This window comes from Dromaius novaehollandiae, chromosome 10 (assembly GCF_036370855.1).
Source record: "Dromaius novaehollandiae isolate bDroNov1 chromosome 10, bDroNov1.hap1, whole genome shotgun sequence".
NCBI lineage: Eukaryota > Metazoa > Chordata > Aves > Casuariiformes > Dromaiidae > Dromaius > Dromaius novaehollandiae.
This window is the reverse complement of record NC_088107.1, coordinates 17,462,783-17,477,553: the sequence shown is the minus strand read 5'-3', so window position 1 is coordinate 17,477,553 and position 14,771 is coordinate 17,462,783. Positions and strand designations below refer to the sequence as shown.

Below are 14,771 nucleotides of genomic sequence, written 5' to 3'. Positions count from 1 at the left end.
TTAAAGAAAGTATATCTGTTTTTGCAACAGATGAATCAGTATTTCAACTACTTTGGACTGTATGTCACTTTCCATTGCTGAATCAAGCCTGTGCGCGCACAGTGATACAAGACAACACCAGCAAGCTCCCTCGGCAATTTCTACGGGCAGCCTGAAGGCAGTTCTGCTGTTCAGCACTCAGAACTCTCTCCATTTATAAATTTAGTTTAAAAATTATTTTAGAGGCTGTGAAAACATTTAATCACTTCTACATTGCAAGGCCTTTCATGTTCATCATGCAAAGTACAAAATTTTCACCAAAATTCAGTGTGGATTCTGTCACTTCCAAAGGTGAATGCAGCCTGCTGGATAGATTTTTCTTTTTTTGTTGCTCATAAAAATAAATTCTAAAGAAGTACAACAAAACACAAGTCGGGTTCCAAAATAGCGAGCTGTGAACAGCAGTGAGTTTACCTTGCTGCATGAAAAAAAGGGATCTTTTCAAGTAGTTTGTTTATAATATTTCATATAAGATTATGGAAGTAGATACAGAAATGATACAGAATTCTCTACAAATGGTAAAGCATGTGTGCGATTTTCTCTAATCATTTTTTTCATTTGGAAGGAGATTCCATCTCTCATCTACTAGCTGCAGCTTTACTTCTTGACAGCTGAGAGGTATAGGAAGTCAGCATGCAATGAATTTTTCAGAAAAGAACTAAAGCGCTTTTTTTCTTCAGAAATAGAAAAAGAAATATTTAATGACTTTTTTTTTTTTTTTTTTTTTTTGGATATTATGAGTTGGTAATGAAACAGTCTGATAGCTTCCAGGCTTCACTTCTTCCTGTATTGTGCGAATAGGCCAAGATAAGATCAATTAGGTTTACAGTTACGGTGTAGTCATGTCTAAAATACAAATGATACATAAAATAATACCAATGAGCGGACAGAGAATGAGAGTCTGTACCATATGCTAAAAGCACTTCCTTTATTCTTTTTGGGCTATATTGTAACAGATAGGCCTCTTGCTTCGTGCACTGTTCACCCTAATGCTGTTATTTTTATATTTGCACATTATTTACTATAATCAGAATTGAATCCTAAAATCTAATAAATAAATACAAGATTTTCGCTGGTAATCTTCTGTTTTTCTTATATTTCCAATGGGGCATGACAGGAATCTGTATCTATTGTTGGCAGGGTTCAATTTACACAGTATGACATGATGAATATTAATGTTTTGATATAACAGAAAGCTGATTTGGAATGCCAGGACTTTTCAGTTTAGTATCATGGATTGATATTTTGGCTTAGTGAAAGTTTTTCAGTTTTTTGTCTTCAACACTTAAGCCTATATTTCTGTAAATTTCTCTTTATGAGCAAAATGTATTTATCCTTGTGATAACCATTATCCAGCTCTGTTTTATCAGGCAGTGAGGGACTTTTTCTAGAAATACCAAGAAACTGTCCCATAGATAGTATGTGAGGAGATCAATTACAAAAGTTAAACAACAGCTGTGAAATTTAGAGCTAGCAGAAGTTTGCAAATAGTATTATGGTTTTTAGTCAGAATATCTTTTCTGAAATGAGGTTTTGTAACATTTGTTTGGTCTTTGTGCTCTGAATTCAAATTTGATTTTAAACAGAGCTGTCTCACTTTCTACCAAAAGCATAAAATGCTTCCAGTAGGTTCCATTCAGACTGATACAATTTTTCTTTTGGTTTGGGGAAACACGTTTTACTGATTTCTCCTAATCCTCAATATGTATTTATGATGCAGTATTTCAGTTGACTGATTCTTATGCATCTTTCAATTGGCTTCCAGTTAGGTGAGACTGCTGACTAGAAACACATTTTCAGTATGATTTTCTGAAGTGACATGGGCATTTAGGAGCCAGAAGACTTATTTATATACAGGTTTTTTAAATTTTTAATTATGGCCATTGGAAAATGAGAAAATGAAGCAACCTTTGACTGGGGGCACAGTTACTCTAATTTAGATTCTGAACTAATGTAATAACTAAAGCATTGCACAGTTTGATGGTGAATAAGCATTAAGGCTCACTAAAAGTCAAAGAGACTTAGGCTTCTAACTCACTGAGACATTTCTGCCACTCTGAATATCTAATGTTGGATTTTTACTGTTATCATTTATTCAGATAAGAAAAATACATAAGTATTGTTACTGTTTTTGAAAAGAATATGGTTGCATAGAACTTCATAAGAGTTACTTTAAAAAAGAGACACTTTGAAAGTCCTTTGTTTCCTTTTTCCACTTGTTAGGATTGGTTGAAATAATGGCATTGAAATGTCTCTTAAAATATTTTAAATGTATGAAGAGATTTATTTGTAGGATTCTGATATGACAAAAATACTACTTAATGTATCCGTTAGAACAGAAATGGAGAATTGTGGATGCTACAATATGGCAACTCTAAAGTCTGGTGGAGGGGTTATTGCTGTAAGTCAGTCTAGTTTACTTGAAGACAGTCTCGGGTTTCCAGTTACATAAATCTTTTGTGACAGTTGTTTACTGAGTTAACCATACCGAACAGTTAAAAGGACAGTACTTGTATGTCTTGACCAGGTTATTTCTTGTATAGCCAAAACCTGCAAACTTGTGTCCTGCAAACACGATTAACAGCCTCGCTGCAGCAAGGCACTTAAATGTTGACTCTAGCGAGAATACTCAGGGGCCTGAAGGAAAGCTGATGCGTAAGTGAATTGATGGCCTGTGGCCTGTCCTGCATGAAATAATACTGGCAATCAATTTAAGCAGTGAACAGAAGATTAAGCTGCCTATTTGCAGAGATAGAAGGAAAGATATAGTTAAAATCATTTTACTGAGGAAAGAACCTACAAAAAGGAAATGGCTTCTGAATGTTGGAGTCCAGATATGTATCCAAGAATTATGGGTATAAGCAAAGCTGTAGAAATTTCCCTGTTTGAATATTAATTTAAACTGCAAGTATATGGATATGTATATGTTTTATTTCAGAAACAGATAACTTACGGAGAAACATGTTACTTGGAAACAAGTTCAAGGGCATAGGTAGAATAATAAATTACACCATCTTTTTGTTCTCTGATACAGTGTTCTATTGAATGCGGCAGTGGAACTCAACAGAGAGAAGTCATTTGTGTTAGGAAAACTGAAGGTAATTTTGATGTTTTGAACCCCTATGAATGTTCGTATTTGGAAAGACCTCCCAGTCAGCAGTCCTGCTACCTCAAACCCTGTGGTGCTAAGTGGTTTCATACAGAATGGAGCACAGTAAGTCCGTCAGGCTTTATACTATATCTGGTTTTGTTTGATACATTTTCTTCCATTTTTTTCTTATTTTTTGAAAAGGAACACCATTTGGATAAAACTGTTGTTCAGGAAATAAGACTTAATTTTGCACAAGAATGATGGTGAAAAGAAAGCATACTCTGCAGTACCCAGTGGAGCTTAGGAAAGTTGGGCAGTATCTTGACCAGAAGGAAGGACTGCATAGTTGTATTTTCATCATTGATTTCTTCGAAGAATCTTCCTATTTTACAAACTTGGTTTGTCCCTTAATGACAGTATGTAGTGAACTAAGGGGTTCTTTTCAGAACTCTGGTTTCAATAAAATTAAGGGGCATTTAATAAACAATGATGGATGCATTTAGTTTTTAAGGTAATGCTATCTTTACTGTAATAATTAGACCTTTACTTACTTGCTGTAGAACTCTTACGTATTTTCAGCTTCCACTGGAAGCAGACCAGCTGTATTCACCAGTGCCACAAGTGGCTTTGGTTTTATCTATCTTCCCAACATTTCTACGTTTGACAAAGCTCATTGGATTTATTACGAAAAATAAACATCTTTCTCCTAATTGAAAATCAGAAAGTCCAGTATCTTCTCAGAATGAAAAATGGTGTGAAAAGTATTTAGATGACACCTTATCGACTGCAGTAAGTTACTCCTTTCCTTAAGCCTTAAGTCAAATTCGGAACGACAGCTCTTAATGTGAAAACCCCTGAAATCCCTTCAGCTCGAGTTCCCTTAGTCAGGAACCTTTGGAAATTCTTCATCCACATGACATGAAAGATGGCAATTACTTTGTTTTTCCCACTTTCAGTAAATGCTCTGTTATTTGACTGTCATTATGGCAGCACCAGAGCAGAAAAGAAGGTAGAATAGTTTTAACAATAAATCAGCTGAAGAGAATCCTCATTTTTTTCCCTTAATCACAGGTATAGATGTTTATTTGAAAAAAAGGATCCAAATTAGGCTCATGGTAAAGCCACATAGATTCGTGTATCTCCTTTGATGTTGCTGGAAATTCTCTGGATTCTTCACTGAGATATTAGATGGAATACATTTCCATTAGCTAAAACATTTTCAAATGTGAACCTGCACCGAGTTATGTACCCACAATTTAGGCAATCCAGACATGTGCATACCTAGAAGGCAGGAAATTTATTCTTTCTGAATGTGAAAATATATACTGTCTTCTGCAAACACTGAAGAAACAGGTGTTAAGACCCAGAATCTGACAAGTATTTAGAGATCCCTGGTTACTATGCAAGTGCCTAATTCCTAGGTAGGAATTAAGTGTCTAAAAATCCTTAAGGGCTAAACCTTTGTGACCATCTTTTTTACTGCAGGAACAAATATACATGCCAGGTGAGGCTTTCCAACATCGTTATCCAAGCATTTTTTGATTTTTCTTCCGATACTGTTAGTTATCATGAGAATATGTGATATTTCTTACTGTTAGATCTGAAGAGAATGGATTATGGGATTACTTGCAAATACTGGCTAGTTGCTGGGTTAGAGCCCCTCTACAAGGTTTCGAAACGGTCCAGTTCCTATCTTCAGACAACTTTTTAAGTGACCTTGGATAAACTGGGTGGCTTCTCAGTTATGAATGTTTAGTGGCTACCTATTGCAGAATGATGGGTTTTGGGTATAGTTTGTTGTACTTAACATCTGAATTCTGTCCATTTAAGTGCTTAAATCTCCATGGACCTGACCTGAGGTCCATACTGTTGGATAGGGAATAACTGAAATATCCTATAGAGACATGTAACAAATGTAATTATATAAAAAATTGTGAGTGCTCCATTACTGTGGTTATATGCGGGAGAAAAACGGACAGCACGCCAATCAATATGATTAAATGCTGACACTTTATTAAGCCCGAATAGCGTCTTTTATATGCTTTAACCGTGATCATGTGAATCAAACTATACAGTGATTGGTACATGTTCATTTAGCACACACATCTGAACAGTATGTGATTGGATAGCATTTACTGTCTCCAAGGAGGCAAAGAAACTCCCCTAAGCCTGTAAGTTCCTTACTGAGCTTCTGGGAGTTGTTTTTCTCGTTCCAAGGGCAGTTTCTCACCACATTGCATGCCCTCTAGTAACCTTACCGGTAGGCCGCAAAACCTACTTTCACACTCTTGCTATTAGCATTACGGCTGGATTGCTCACATGTCCGTTTTCCTCCAGATAATCCTCCGCAGCTATACATCCATGTCTGTTCTAAAGTGGGGAAAGGTTGCATTCAGAGATGAAAGAAAAAATCTAAGAATAATTTTTATGATTGGGAACATTTTAGTTAGTTTGCTACAGTTAGCTGATTTGATGATAGTGATAAGTTTTATTTGCAGTGTTGGCAAAAAAAGTAAATATGCCAAGAAGAAGGCAGAAAGAAAACATTCTGACTAGTTTTGGGCTATTAAAATCTTATTCATTATAAATGACCCAAGTTTAATGAAGTTTGCAAGGTCAAACTGGACAAAGTCAGCCAAATCTGAAAGACCCCACTCAGGCAAAATTCCTGAAGTCAACAGAGGAGTTGGTTTAGTATGGGCAAAACTGTGTAGTAATTGGCTTTGAAAATACCATGTCAAGCAAGTACAAAAGTCTTTGGCTTCCGAACAGATTTTGAAGGAACACAGAAATATTTTCTTTAGAAATTCAGAGAAGCCTACAATGCTTAGTAAAACTACTGTGCTGCAAGAAGCAAAAAAGAATTGAGCATTAGAGAAAATGCGATGAAAATTTTTCCTGATTGCATATAGATTGAGGTGAAAGGGCAGTGGAGGCCAGTGCCTTCAAGTAGTGAAATAAGCTCAGTGCAAGAATTTGTTAAAGTTAAAAAAAAAAAAAAAAAGAAAAGAAAAGAAAAAAGAAAAAGTGAACACCGTGGAAACAGTAGATTTGAGAGAGATGTACAAATAAGCAGAGGAGAACAAGACTACTAATTAGAGAAGCAAGAAACTAACTGATAGTACCAGAAAGGGATATTCTAGCATTGTTTCAATTACAATGTCTTCCCTGTTCACTTAGTTACTGGCCCTGAAGGCAAGAATGTTTCTGAGCCTTTAATGCAAATTACACCTGTATGTTAAGGACTTTATAGTCAGAAAACAAACAACAACAAAAAGTGTTGAAGTTGATAAAAACCTACGGTGATATTTGGATCTGACTTTAAGGCTCCCGTTATTTCTCTCTTTATTTGCACTTCTCATACAGTCTTCATAAAATTCAACTTTTGTGTTTCAGTGTTCCAAATCCTGTGAAGGAGGATTTCGGGTTCGAGAAGTGCGATGTCTATCAGATGACATGACAACCAGTACTCAGTGTGATCCACAGCTTAAACCTGAAGAAAAAGAACCATGTAACACACAAGATTGTATCCCAGAAATAGGTAAGGATGGAGGAGGAGAAACTTGTTTTAACTAAGTAACTCCATCTAGTGGAGAAAATACTTAATAATCATGTAGAACTTTTAGAATTTATTTTGTTTTTTAAATTCAGGGTTTTGTTTTCACACAAAATACAGGTCTTTTCTGTGGTGTGAAAATATGTTTTCATTTCTGATTAAAATGTTTGCCTTGAAATAGATATGAAACTGGCTTACTTTTGAAGTTGCTGAGAATGTGAGAAATCTGCTTCTGTGAACATGGCACGTTTAGGGTGTTTCTGAGCAGCCTCTGTGCATTCTTGTATGTTTCTTTCAGCAGTCTTGTTCTTTAACCCTTAAAAAAAAAAAAGTACAATATACTGTGTTTGGTAAAAGGTTCTAAAAGACAATAACATTATGTATATTCTGTATAAAAACATAAATAGCAAAACACTGTTTTTCTTGATTTTGAAATTCCAGTGTGGCTTCAACTTTTTTTGTAAACATACATAGTCCAAGTATTGTAATTCAGCACTGAAATTAGTCGTTTTTCTCATACAGACTTGATTTTAACAGTACTAAGAATGACTAGGGAAAGGAAGACACAAGTATTAAGAAATAGTTTGAACTTTTTATGTTTACAACAGTTTTCATTTCAGAATTATTTTTGAACATAGGTATTTGTAATATATTTAAAAAATACTGGTATACTGATACTGGTAAAAATATTTTCATTGTATTAGTGTTCTTAGTTTTTCTTTGTTTAAAACAGGCTTGTACAGAATTGCTCATTGTTACATCTGATTTTAGTGTTTTGTCATTTGGTCTTTTTCTTGAAGCCTCAGTTTCTGTGATCATATGATTTTGTGAAAATATCAGCTGTTACTTAAAAATGTTTCTAACCCTATTGATTGTAATAGAAAATTTCAAAATGTGAACAGACAGCATCCTAACAGCTTAGAAAGCAGCTGGGCGTGTTAAGAACACTAACTGTTGTGCTTTTTTTGAATCCAGTTATTTGAAACCAATTGTATTATTTGAAAGGAGGGAGGTGATTTATTATTTTCCAATATTTAGACTTGGCAACACTTGAAAATAACATTTGAAGGTTCTGGTGCCATCTTTACACTGCTACAAGTGTTTAGTACCTGTGAATCTGAAAATGAAGTGGAAAGGTACCTAAGTGAAGAACACTAGAGATCTTCCTATCTTCATGATTCAAGACAAATTTTGTATAAAAAAGTGAACAATGTAAATGGGGAAAGGTACATTTCTTCCCAGGTTTTATGTATCTTTATTAAATGTAGAAAATCTTTAAACTGTTTTCATCTAATTTGTTATTTATTTGCATAGATAGCCTATTTTAACCTGACAGTGAACTTTCAAATACAGGTTCAAGGGATTTTAAATGGTTAAAAAAAAAAAAAAATTTGGTTAATTGTTGCTCTCATGTTATATTTTTTAATTTCTTTTCCTTTCTTTCTCCACAGATGAGAACTGCAAAGATAAATACTACAATTGCAATGTGGTTGTTCAGGCTCGGCTCTGTGTCTACACGTATTACAAAACAGCCTGTTGTGCATCCTGTACACGTGTGGCAAATCGACAAACAGGGTTTCTAGGAGGAAGATAACAAATACTCTACTACTCAAAGCAGCAATATCAGTCTTCAGATGGAGCTTAAACAGTGTTACTGTTTTGACCACAGCAGGTTCTACCTTCATAAAGAGATGGTTTTTATATTGCTGAGCACATCAAGACTATGGTTAAACCTCACACCCTTTCAGTTACACTTAATGTGCAGTTACATATTTTTTAAAATGTTTGTTGTAAAACCATGATCTTTTTAAAGAATTAATTTTTAATAATACTGTTCTTTGCACCTGTTCATCAGATAATCATTTAAAGAATATACCAGCCTTACTATTGAGAAGTTAATGAAAAGAAAATCAGTCATAGGCAATTACTGGAGATATTTGACCAGTATGGATGCAGCTGCTGCATTATTTCCTGAGTGCTTACTCTCGCTTGGTATTTTGGACTGACTTAAATTAGAACAAATCAATGAAACATGCACATCAGAAGAATTATTTCACAAAAAGCCAGTCCCTTGAAGACCCATTCATGATCAGTTTCCTAGCACCCTAATGTATGTTTTTAATTACTTCAGTCCATGCATAATAAATTAGAGTTACTGTTAAGCTCTCTCAGTTGTACTTTTAACTAACTTCCTGTCCTCTAGCAGCAAATATATGCACAGTTGACTGCCAAGAAGTGCCTTCATATTTAATTCATAAACTCTGGAAGTTACACTTTTCTAATTTTGTATGGATTTTAAAAGCAATATATTACCCACCAGAGTGCCACTAGTGTCCAGACCTTTAAGGCTTTAGCAACTGCAGCTGTCAGCGAGATTGAGATTTAAGGGTGAGAAGTCTTTGCTGGTATAAAAAAAGTGATTGTTTCCATCAGCAAAATCTTTCCTGTAGGATAGTTATTTCAGTGAGCTGGTTATCTGGCCTAATATCTTGTCTCTGCACAATTGCTTGAGAACTACTATACTGAAGTAACTTGTCCAGACCTACTCCGGATACGTCACCAGTTTCTGAACCAGCCACCAAAAGATGTAGGCCTCTGTGTTTTATCATAGTCTGTGACTCTTAGGAGGCAGTAAGTGCGAGTGTGCTAGCTGAGCATCTGTAATAAGGAGATCTTAACTATTGACACGTTTCAGGTTTCGAAAGATTATTATACCATACGCATCTTTGTAGTCAGTGTTTCATCAAGGAGATTTATTCATACCACCTCTTTTATACTACTCAAGAACGGCTCCAGACTTAGACCTGAATTTGAGTGGTGATTTTTCATTTCTGCAGTTACTATACTCAGCCTTGGGCTTTGCTAAAGGTACACAGAATGTGCTGTACACTGTGGAATGAGCTGTACAGCGTAGATGAAAGCTGTATTATTTGCACATTCTCTAGCCTTCACATGTGAGGTCTTTTGAATGTGTAAATAAGGCTGAGCAGGAAATAAATACCTCTGCTTGTTCAATTGTTCATTACAGCATATTGCTATTAAATTAAATTAGTAAACTATGCATCTATTTCCAAGATGCCCGCTTTCTCGATTCAAAAACAGTTTTGATAATGCATGTTAAGCCACTCCCAGTGGTGTGATAATACAACGATTAAGATTTCCTGCTACTGATTCAGAGGCATGTTTGAGCCTCATTTTGGATTTGTACCAAAGCCCATCCCAAGTGATCAAGCTGTGTATCTTTTTATTTCCTTTTCATTGTTTGGGTGGAGGAGATGTAGAAGAGGAATAGGACAGGGGGAGGCAAAGGTTGCTAGATGTGATACTAGTCACATCACATTGTGTACTGAAAGCTATGAGCACAGCAAGGTGCCACTTTTCTAGTCTAACAGCTGCCTTGGCTTAAGACAAACCTTAGATTTTTTCAATTCTGTCATTCATGTAGAATATATTTTAGCCATGACGAACTATTGATGTTGGCTGAGTGAAACAAGTATTTCCCCTGAAATTTGGAGTTAAGTTTGTGATTAAAAACATTAAATGTCATTGGCTGTTTCTGTACACCTTGATTTGGGCTTTTTCGCTGTAATTAATTGACATGAACAAAGACGAAGGTGTTTCTGTTAGAAATGCTACTTAGAAAACCTTTCATTTGAGTTCATGAAGCTTTCTTAGTCCTATTCCATTGTATCATGAAGATAAGAGAGATCTGTGATCATATTGTATACCACAGATTCTCAACCGAAGTGTGGTATGGAGAAAGTGCAGCATTAACAACTGTTGAATCCAGTATTTGTAAATACAGATTTTCATGTGCATGTCTCATTGCAACAAACCTTGACATACACTATTTAATTTTTGCTGTTGTCTCTTTTGTTTCAAGGAAATGTATCCTCTCAGCTTGCGGGAAATTACTGTTCCATAAAAAGACTTGCTGAAACCCACATGGAGAATAAAATACAGAGAAATAATCAGGTTTGCAAACAATTCATAGAGAATAATCTGCTTGCACACACTTTTCACTGTGAGGCAGTCAGCAAATATACAGGCTATCCTGGTCTTTTCTAAAATTTGTTATTTTGGTCTGGAATAAATAGCCATTAGGATATTTTGCAAGGATTATTTTCTTGTAGGCCCCATTAAGCTGCCACTGAAGTAAATGGAGCTTATGGAAGCTAAATTTCAAATATATGCATACATGTAGCAATATAACCCTCTATTACTTCTAAGGTGTATAGCTTTCTGAATTGAATGTGGTAAATTATGGTCGTAGACATACAAATTGTTCCTTTTTTTCCAGTAAAAGGTTTTGAAAGATTATGGCCAGTTTTCACATGTACCAGTTAAACAGATTTGCTCCACCTATTTAAAACATCTGGTGATAAGGAAGCTGCCAGAGTTTTACTGAACTTAGTCATGTATCATCTCTTCTCATGTATCAGCATAACCAAAGTAGTTGTTCCTGCAACATGAACTAATCAACCCTTCTTTCAGCACTTGGATGTAGGAGAACTACCTATACAAAGTAAGTGCTATGCTAGTATTTCACTGTCACGCAAAGTGCACTTTTGAAATTGTGACTACAGCGAGTGTTCGTTTTAATAGAGCAGTGCACCAGTGTTAGCATGATGCCTACAGATGGCCTGATTTTACTTTCATGATCTAATTGCAAATCAAAGGTGGCATTAATGAATCCAGTGGAGTTAGATCAGGTGTAAAACCACTGTAAACAAGAACTGAATCTGAATTTGAATGTTACCTTTCCTTTTCTGGTATTTTAACACCAATCAAAATCACTTAGGTGGAAAAAAAAAAAGCTGTTCTTGCCTTAAAGATCTTCAGTTTATATGGTCCAGTAAGACCAGAGTAATTGTAGACCTACTGTTGTAGATCTTTGATTTAAAGTACTCTAACTGCTTACAGAGCTAAAAAACAGCATGCAGCTTTCATGTCCTGCAGAATATGAGTGATAAAGCCATATTGGCAAAAATCAGCTCTATCTAGAGCCAGCTCTGTCTCTCCAGCACTTTCTTCCTGGAATCGAGGACACCAGTGCAGGTGTTTATGATGTTATCAAGGGTCTAGCACAACTAGCTCCTGATCAATGCCAGCTCTGCCAGATTGAAGCAAGCGGAGGTAAAATTGGTTGGGTGTAGCTATTCGCACCCTCCTTTATATGCCAAATCCTGAGAGCATTTACTGGTAGCACTGAATTCATGGGGTTCTCCATTCCTCCCATGAGCTGGGAAACTGAAGATGGTGTGGAAGCATGAGGATTGCTCCTGTGGGATGACCCCGTGTCTGGCTTGGCCAGCCATGAGCCAGAGTTCATGCTTGCATTAGGGTTTCTGACCTTCAGTCTGCCGTGCTCTGGGTTAGAGAAAAGCTTGTTAGCAGGCAGTAGAGTGCTGGGGAGAGCAGCGCAGGAGACACTTTTGCAAGTCTGCTAGCCTTGAAGTCCAGCTATATTGTAAGCTCACTGACTTGATGCAAGACTACCTCAGTATACCTGCACAGTGTCTTCTTCACTACATGCATAATCTGTTTTTTTTTCCCCCCCAATACTTGGAGCGCTCCAGCAAATGGAGAACTGTCTACGAATAAAGCAGTGTTTAACAGCAATGTAATTTGTTAGATCCCATCTTTATGACAATATGGTACAGTTGAGAGTTTGATCCTTTTATAAAGAAATACAGAATGTCTCGTAGGGCACATTAAGTTGATGGTGTGTTAATGCAAAGACATATTTTAGCTTACTTACACAGAGACTTAATAAAAGTGGTCAGTATAGCCCTAACTCAGGTGAGTACATGGAACTCAGAAGATCGCATGGGCAGCAAGACTGCCATGGCCTTGCTACTTAACTTTGCTTATGTCTGAGTCCTAGAAATCTGCAGTAGTCACCACTGAGTGGGGAAAGAGGCAGGTTTTGGAAGCACCTTATGGCTAATAGAAGGGGAGGTTATGCCTCCCTGAAAGAATATCTAGACTCCACCCTTTATAACCTATACCACCATAGGTATTAAAAGGGCTCTCCAGGGCTTTTTCTCCCGTTCATCCCTATCCCACCCTCTCTCCCATTTACCCCTGACGGGTGCTCATCTCTTCCTCTTACCTCTCCTTTGGATATGGAGGGCCAACAGGTGCCATCCCTTTGTCCTTTGGATGACAACAGTCAATTTTGCCAACATTGCTAAAAAACCTCTGAACTGGCAATGTGTTTTTTAAGAATGTGCATCAGAAATAAGCCCAGCTATTCATAGAGCTGTATTTCTGCCCGGACAATGATTTTTTTGTTTCCATGTTGGCTAGTTTTAAATGCATAACATTAAAATAACTACTGAATGAATTCCTGAGCAATGAACCTGTGATTGCGCAGCTATTAAAGTATGTATTGACCTTTTATTCTCACATCTAACATCTACTGTATGAAAAAATACAAGAATTATCCTGTTTACACTCAAATAGGAAAATTCATGTATCCACCTGCTTTTTCCTGAGACTTAACACTTGGTGCCTCTAACTCCTCTCTCTAGGAGCCTTTTCTGTGCATTGGGCAGATAATTATTTGCATGTCTGTCTGCATCTGGAACACAAAACACAAAATTCTGAACACTGAAAGTAAACTTCCTTAGTTCCTAACATAGCTTACAGAGTATGTTTGCGGGGACTGCATTAGCTTCTGTTTAGAAAATGGAATAAATTCTTTTAATATCAGAAATGAAAAATCATCCACTAATATAATTTTCTGTATATTTTTAAGAAAACTTTACCGCATTATTAGATCTTAATAGAAACAGTGTGGGTGAAATTCTGGCCTGGTGAAAGAGAGAAAATTTCATTTAAGAGAACTTACATCAGGCCTGAACTTGGCTCTTTTGTTTCTCAGCTTTCAGCAACCACAAGTTGTTAGGAATGTGTTACAAATCTTCTATATTCCCATGTATTTTAATGTATTAGAAGACAGAAACTGCCACTGTGGAGAGGAAAGGAGCTTAATTATTTCCTTTGAAAAATCAGTAACTTCCCAGGGACAGTCTGTCAGTGCTGCTTGCTGTTTTGTCCATGCTACATTTGGGTCTCTTGAGACCTAGTCCTGCAGTGGCCTTAGCGGGGGGTAGGTACAAATGAGCTTTTGAAGCCCCATTGAAGTCACTCAGGCTCCCCATAGAGGATCTACAAGGACTGGAGCCTTAATTGTGTGGATTATTAAACCTGACACTATGAGTGACAAAACAAACTAACTTTTTTATATGTGTAAAATTAATTCTACTTGACCCTAACCTAGTAATTGATTTTGGCAGAAGGATATACTTTATTATAACTTATTTTGTTGTTATTTGTAAATACAAGATGTCTATGGGAAATATGTATACTGAGCTGTGTCTATGGAACAAGCCACTGCACCAAAATATTTCAAATATCTAGAATAGGCAGATTTTTATTAAAAGGGACCTAATATGTATTTATTTACATATACCATTCACATTTTGTCCAGCTCTTTCATCATACTAATCTAGCTTTTAATTGAATTTTATAGCACAGGTATTACATATATATTTATGTATATATGTCATGCTGTAAATCCATAATACAACTTTATAAACTTTCTGATTAGCCAGTTCATTGAGTGAATTAAAGCAGGAATATAGATAAATTGCTTTCTGACTTGTTCAGGAATAAGTATCAATGGCTGTGCACCTGAACCAGAACTGTACAGCATCCTTTTCATATTGTATACATTTTCTCTTTGATGAAAAAATGTTAACTATTTTTGTTTATGACTAATTTATTTTTATTATTGTGAAAAATAAAGTAATTAAAGATGAACTTATGTGACATGATGCATTTCTTACTTGGTTGATTTGTACTTCCTGTGTTACTGTTTCTTGAGAATTAAGCACAAGTGTCACTAAGGAAATCCTTACTCATATTTACCCAGGGCAAAATATAACCATGTTGCAAAAAGCTACATAACCGATGTTACAACCTTACAAAAGTGACAGCAACATCTGGATAGACTGCCCATAATAATAATCACATACTACAAATGGGAAAGAAGGCCATTTCCTGGTGGTCTATCCT

General features: G+C 36.1%; 1 protein-coding gene across 3 annotated transcripts in view; it reads left to right on the top strand.

Moving 5' to 3' along the window:
- THSD4 (thrombospondin type 1 domain containing 4) overlaps positions 1–14,516 on the top strand; it is a 448,823-nt gene extending 434,307 nt beyond the window's left edge. For all 3 annotated transcript variants that reach the window (XM_064517464.1, XM_064517462.1, XM_064517465.1), the window contains 3 exons: positions 3,074–3,253; positions 6,527–6,671; positions 8,138–14,516. In XM_064517464.1, coding sequence (XP_064373534.1) covers positions 3,074–3,253; positions 6,527–6,671; positions 8,138–8,280 — 468 coding nt within the window. In that variant the 3' untranslated portion in view covers positions 8,281–14,516. The remainder of the gene's footprint in view (positions 1–3,073; positions 3,254–6,526; positions 6,672–8,137) is intronic.
- Positions 14,517–14,771: the final 255 nt, after the last annotated feature.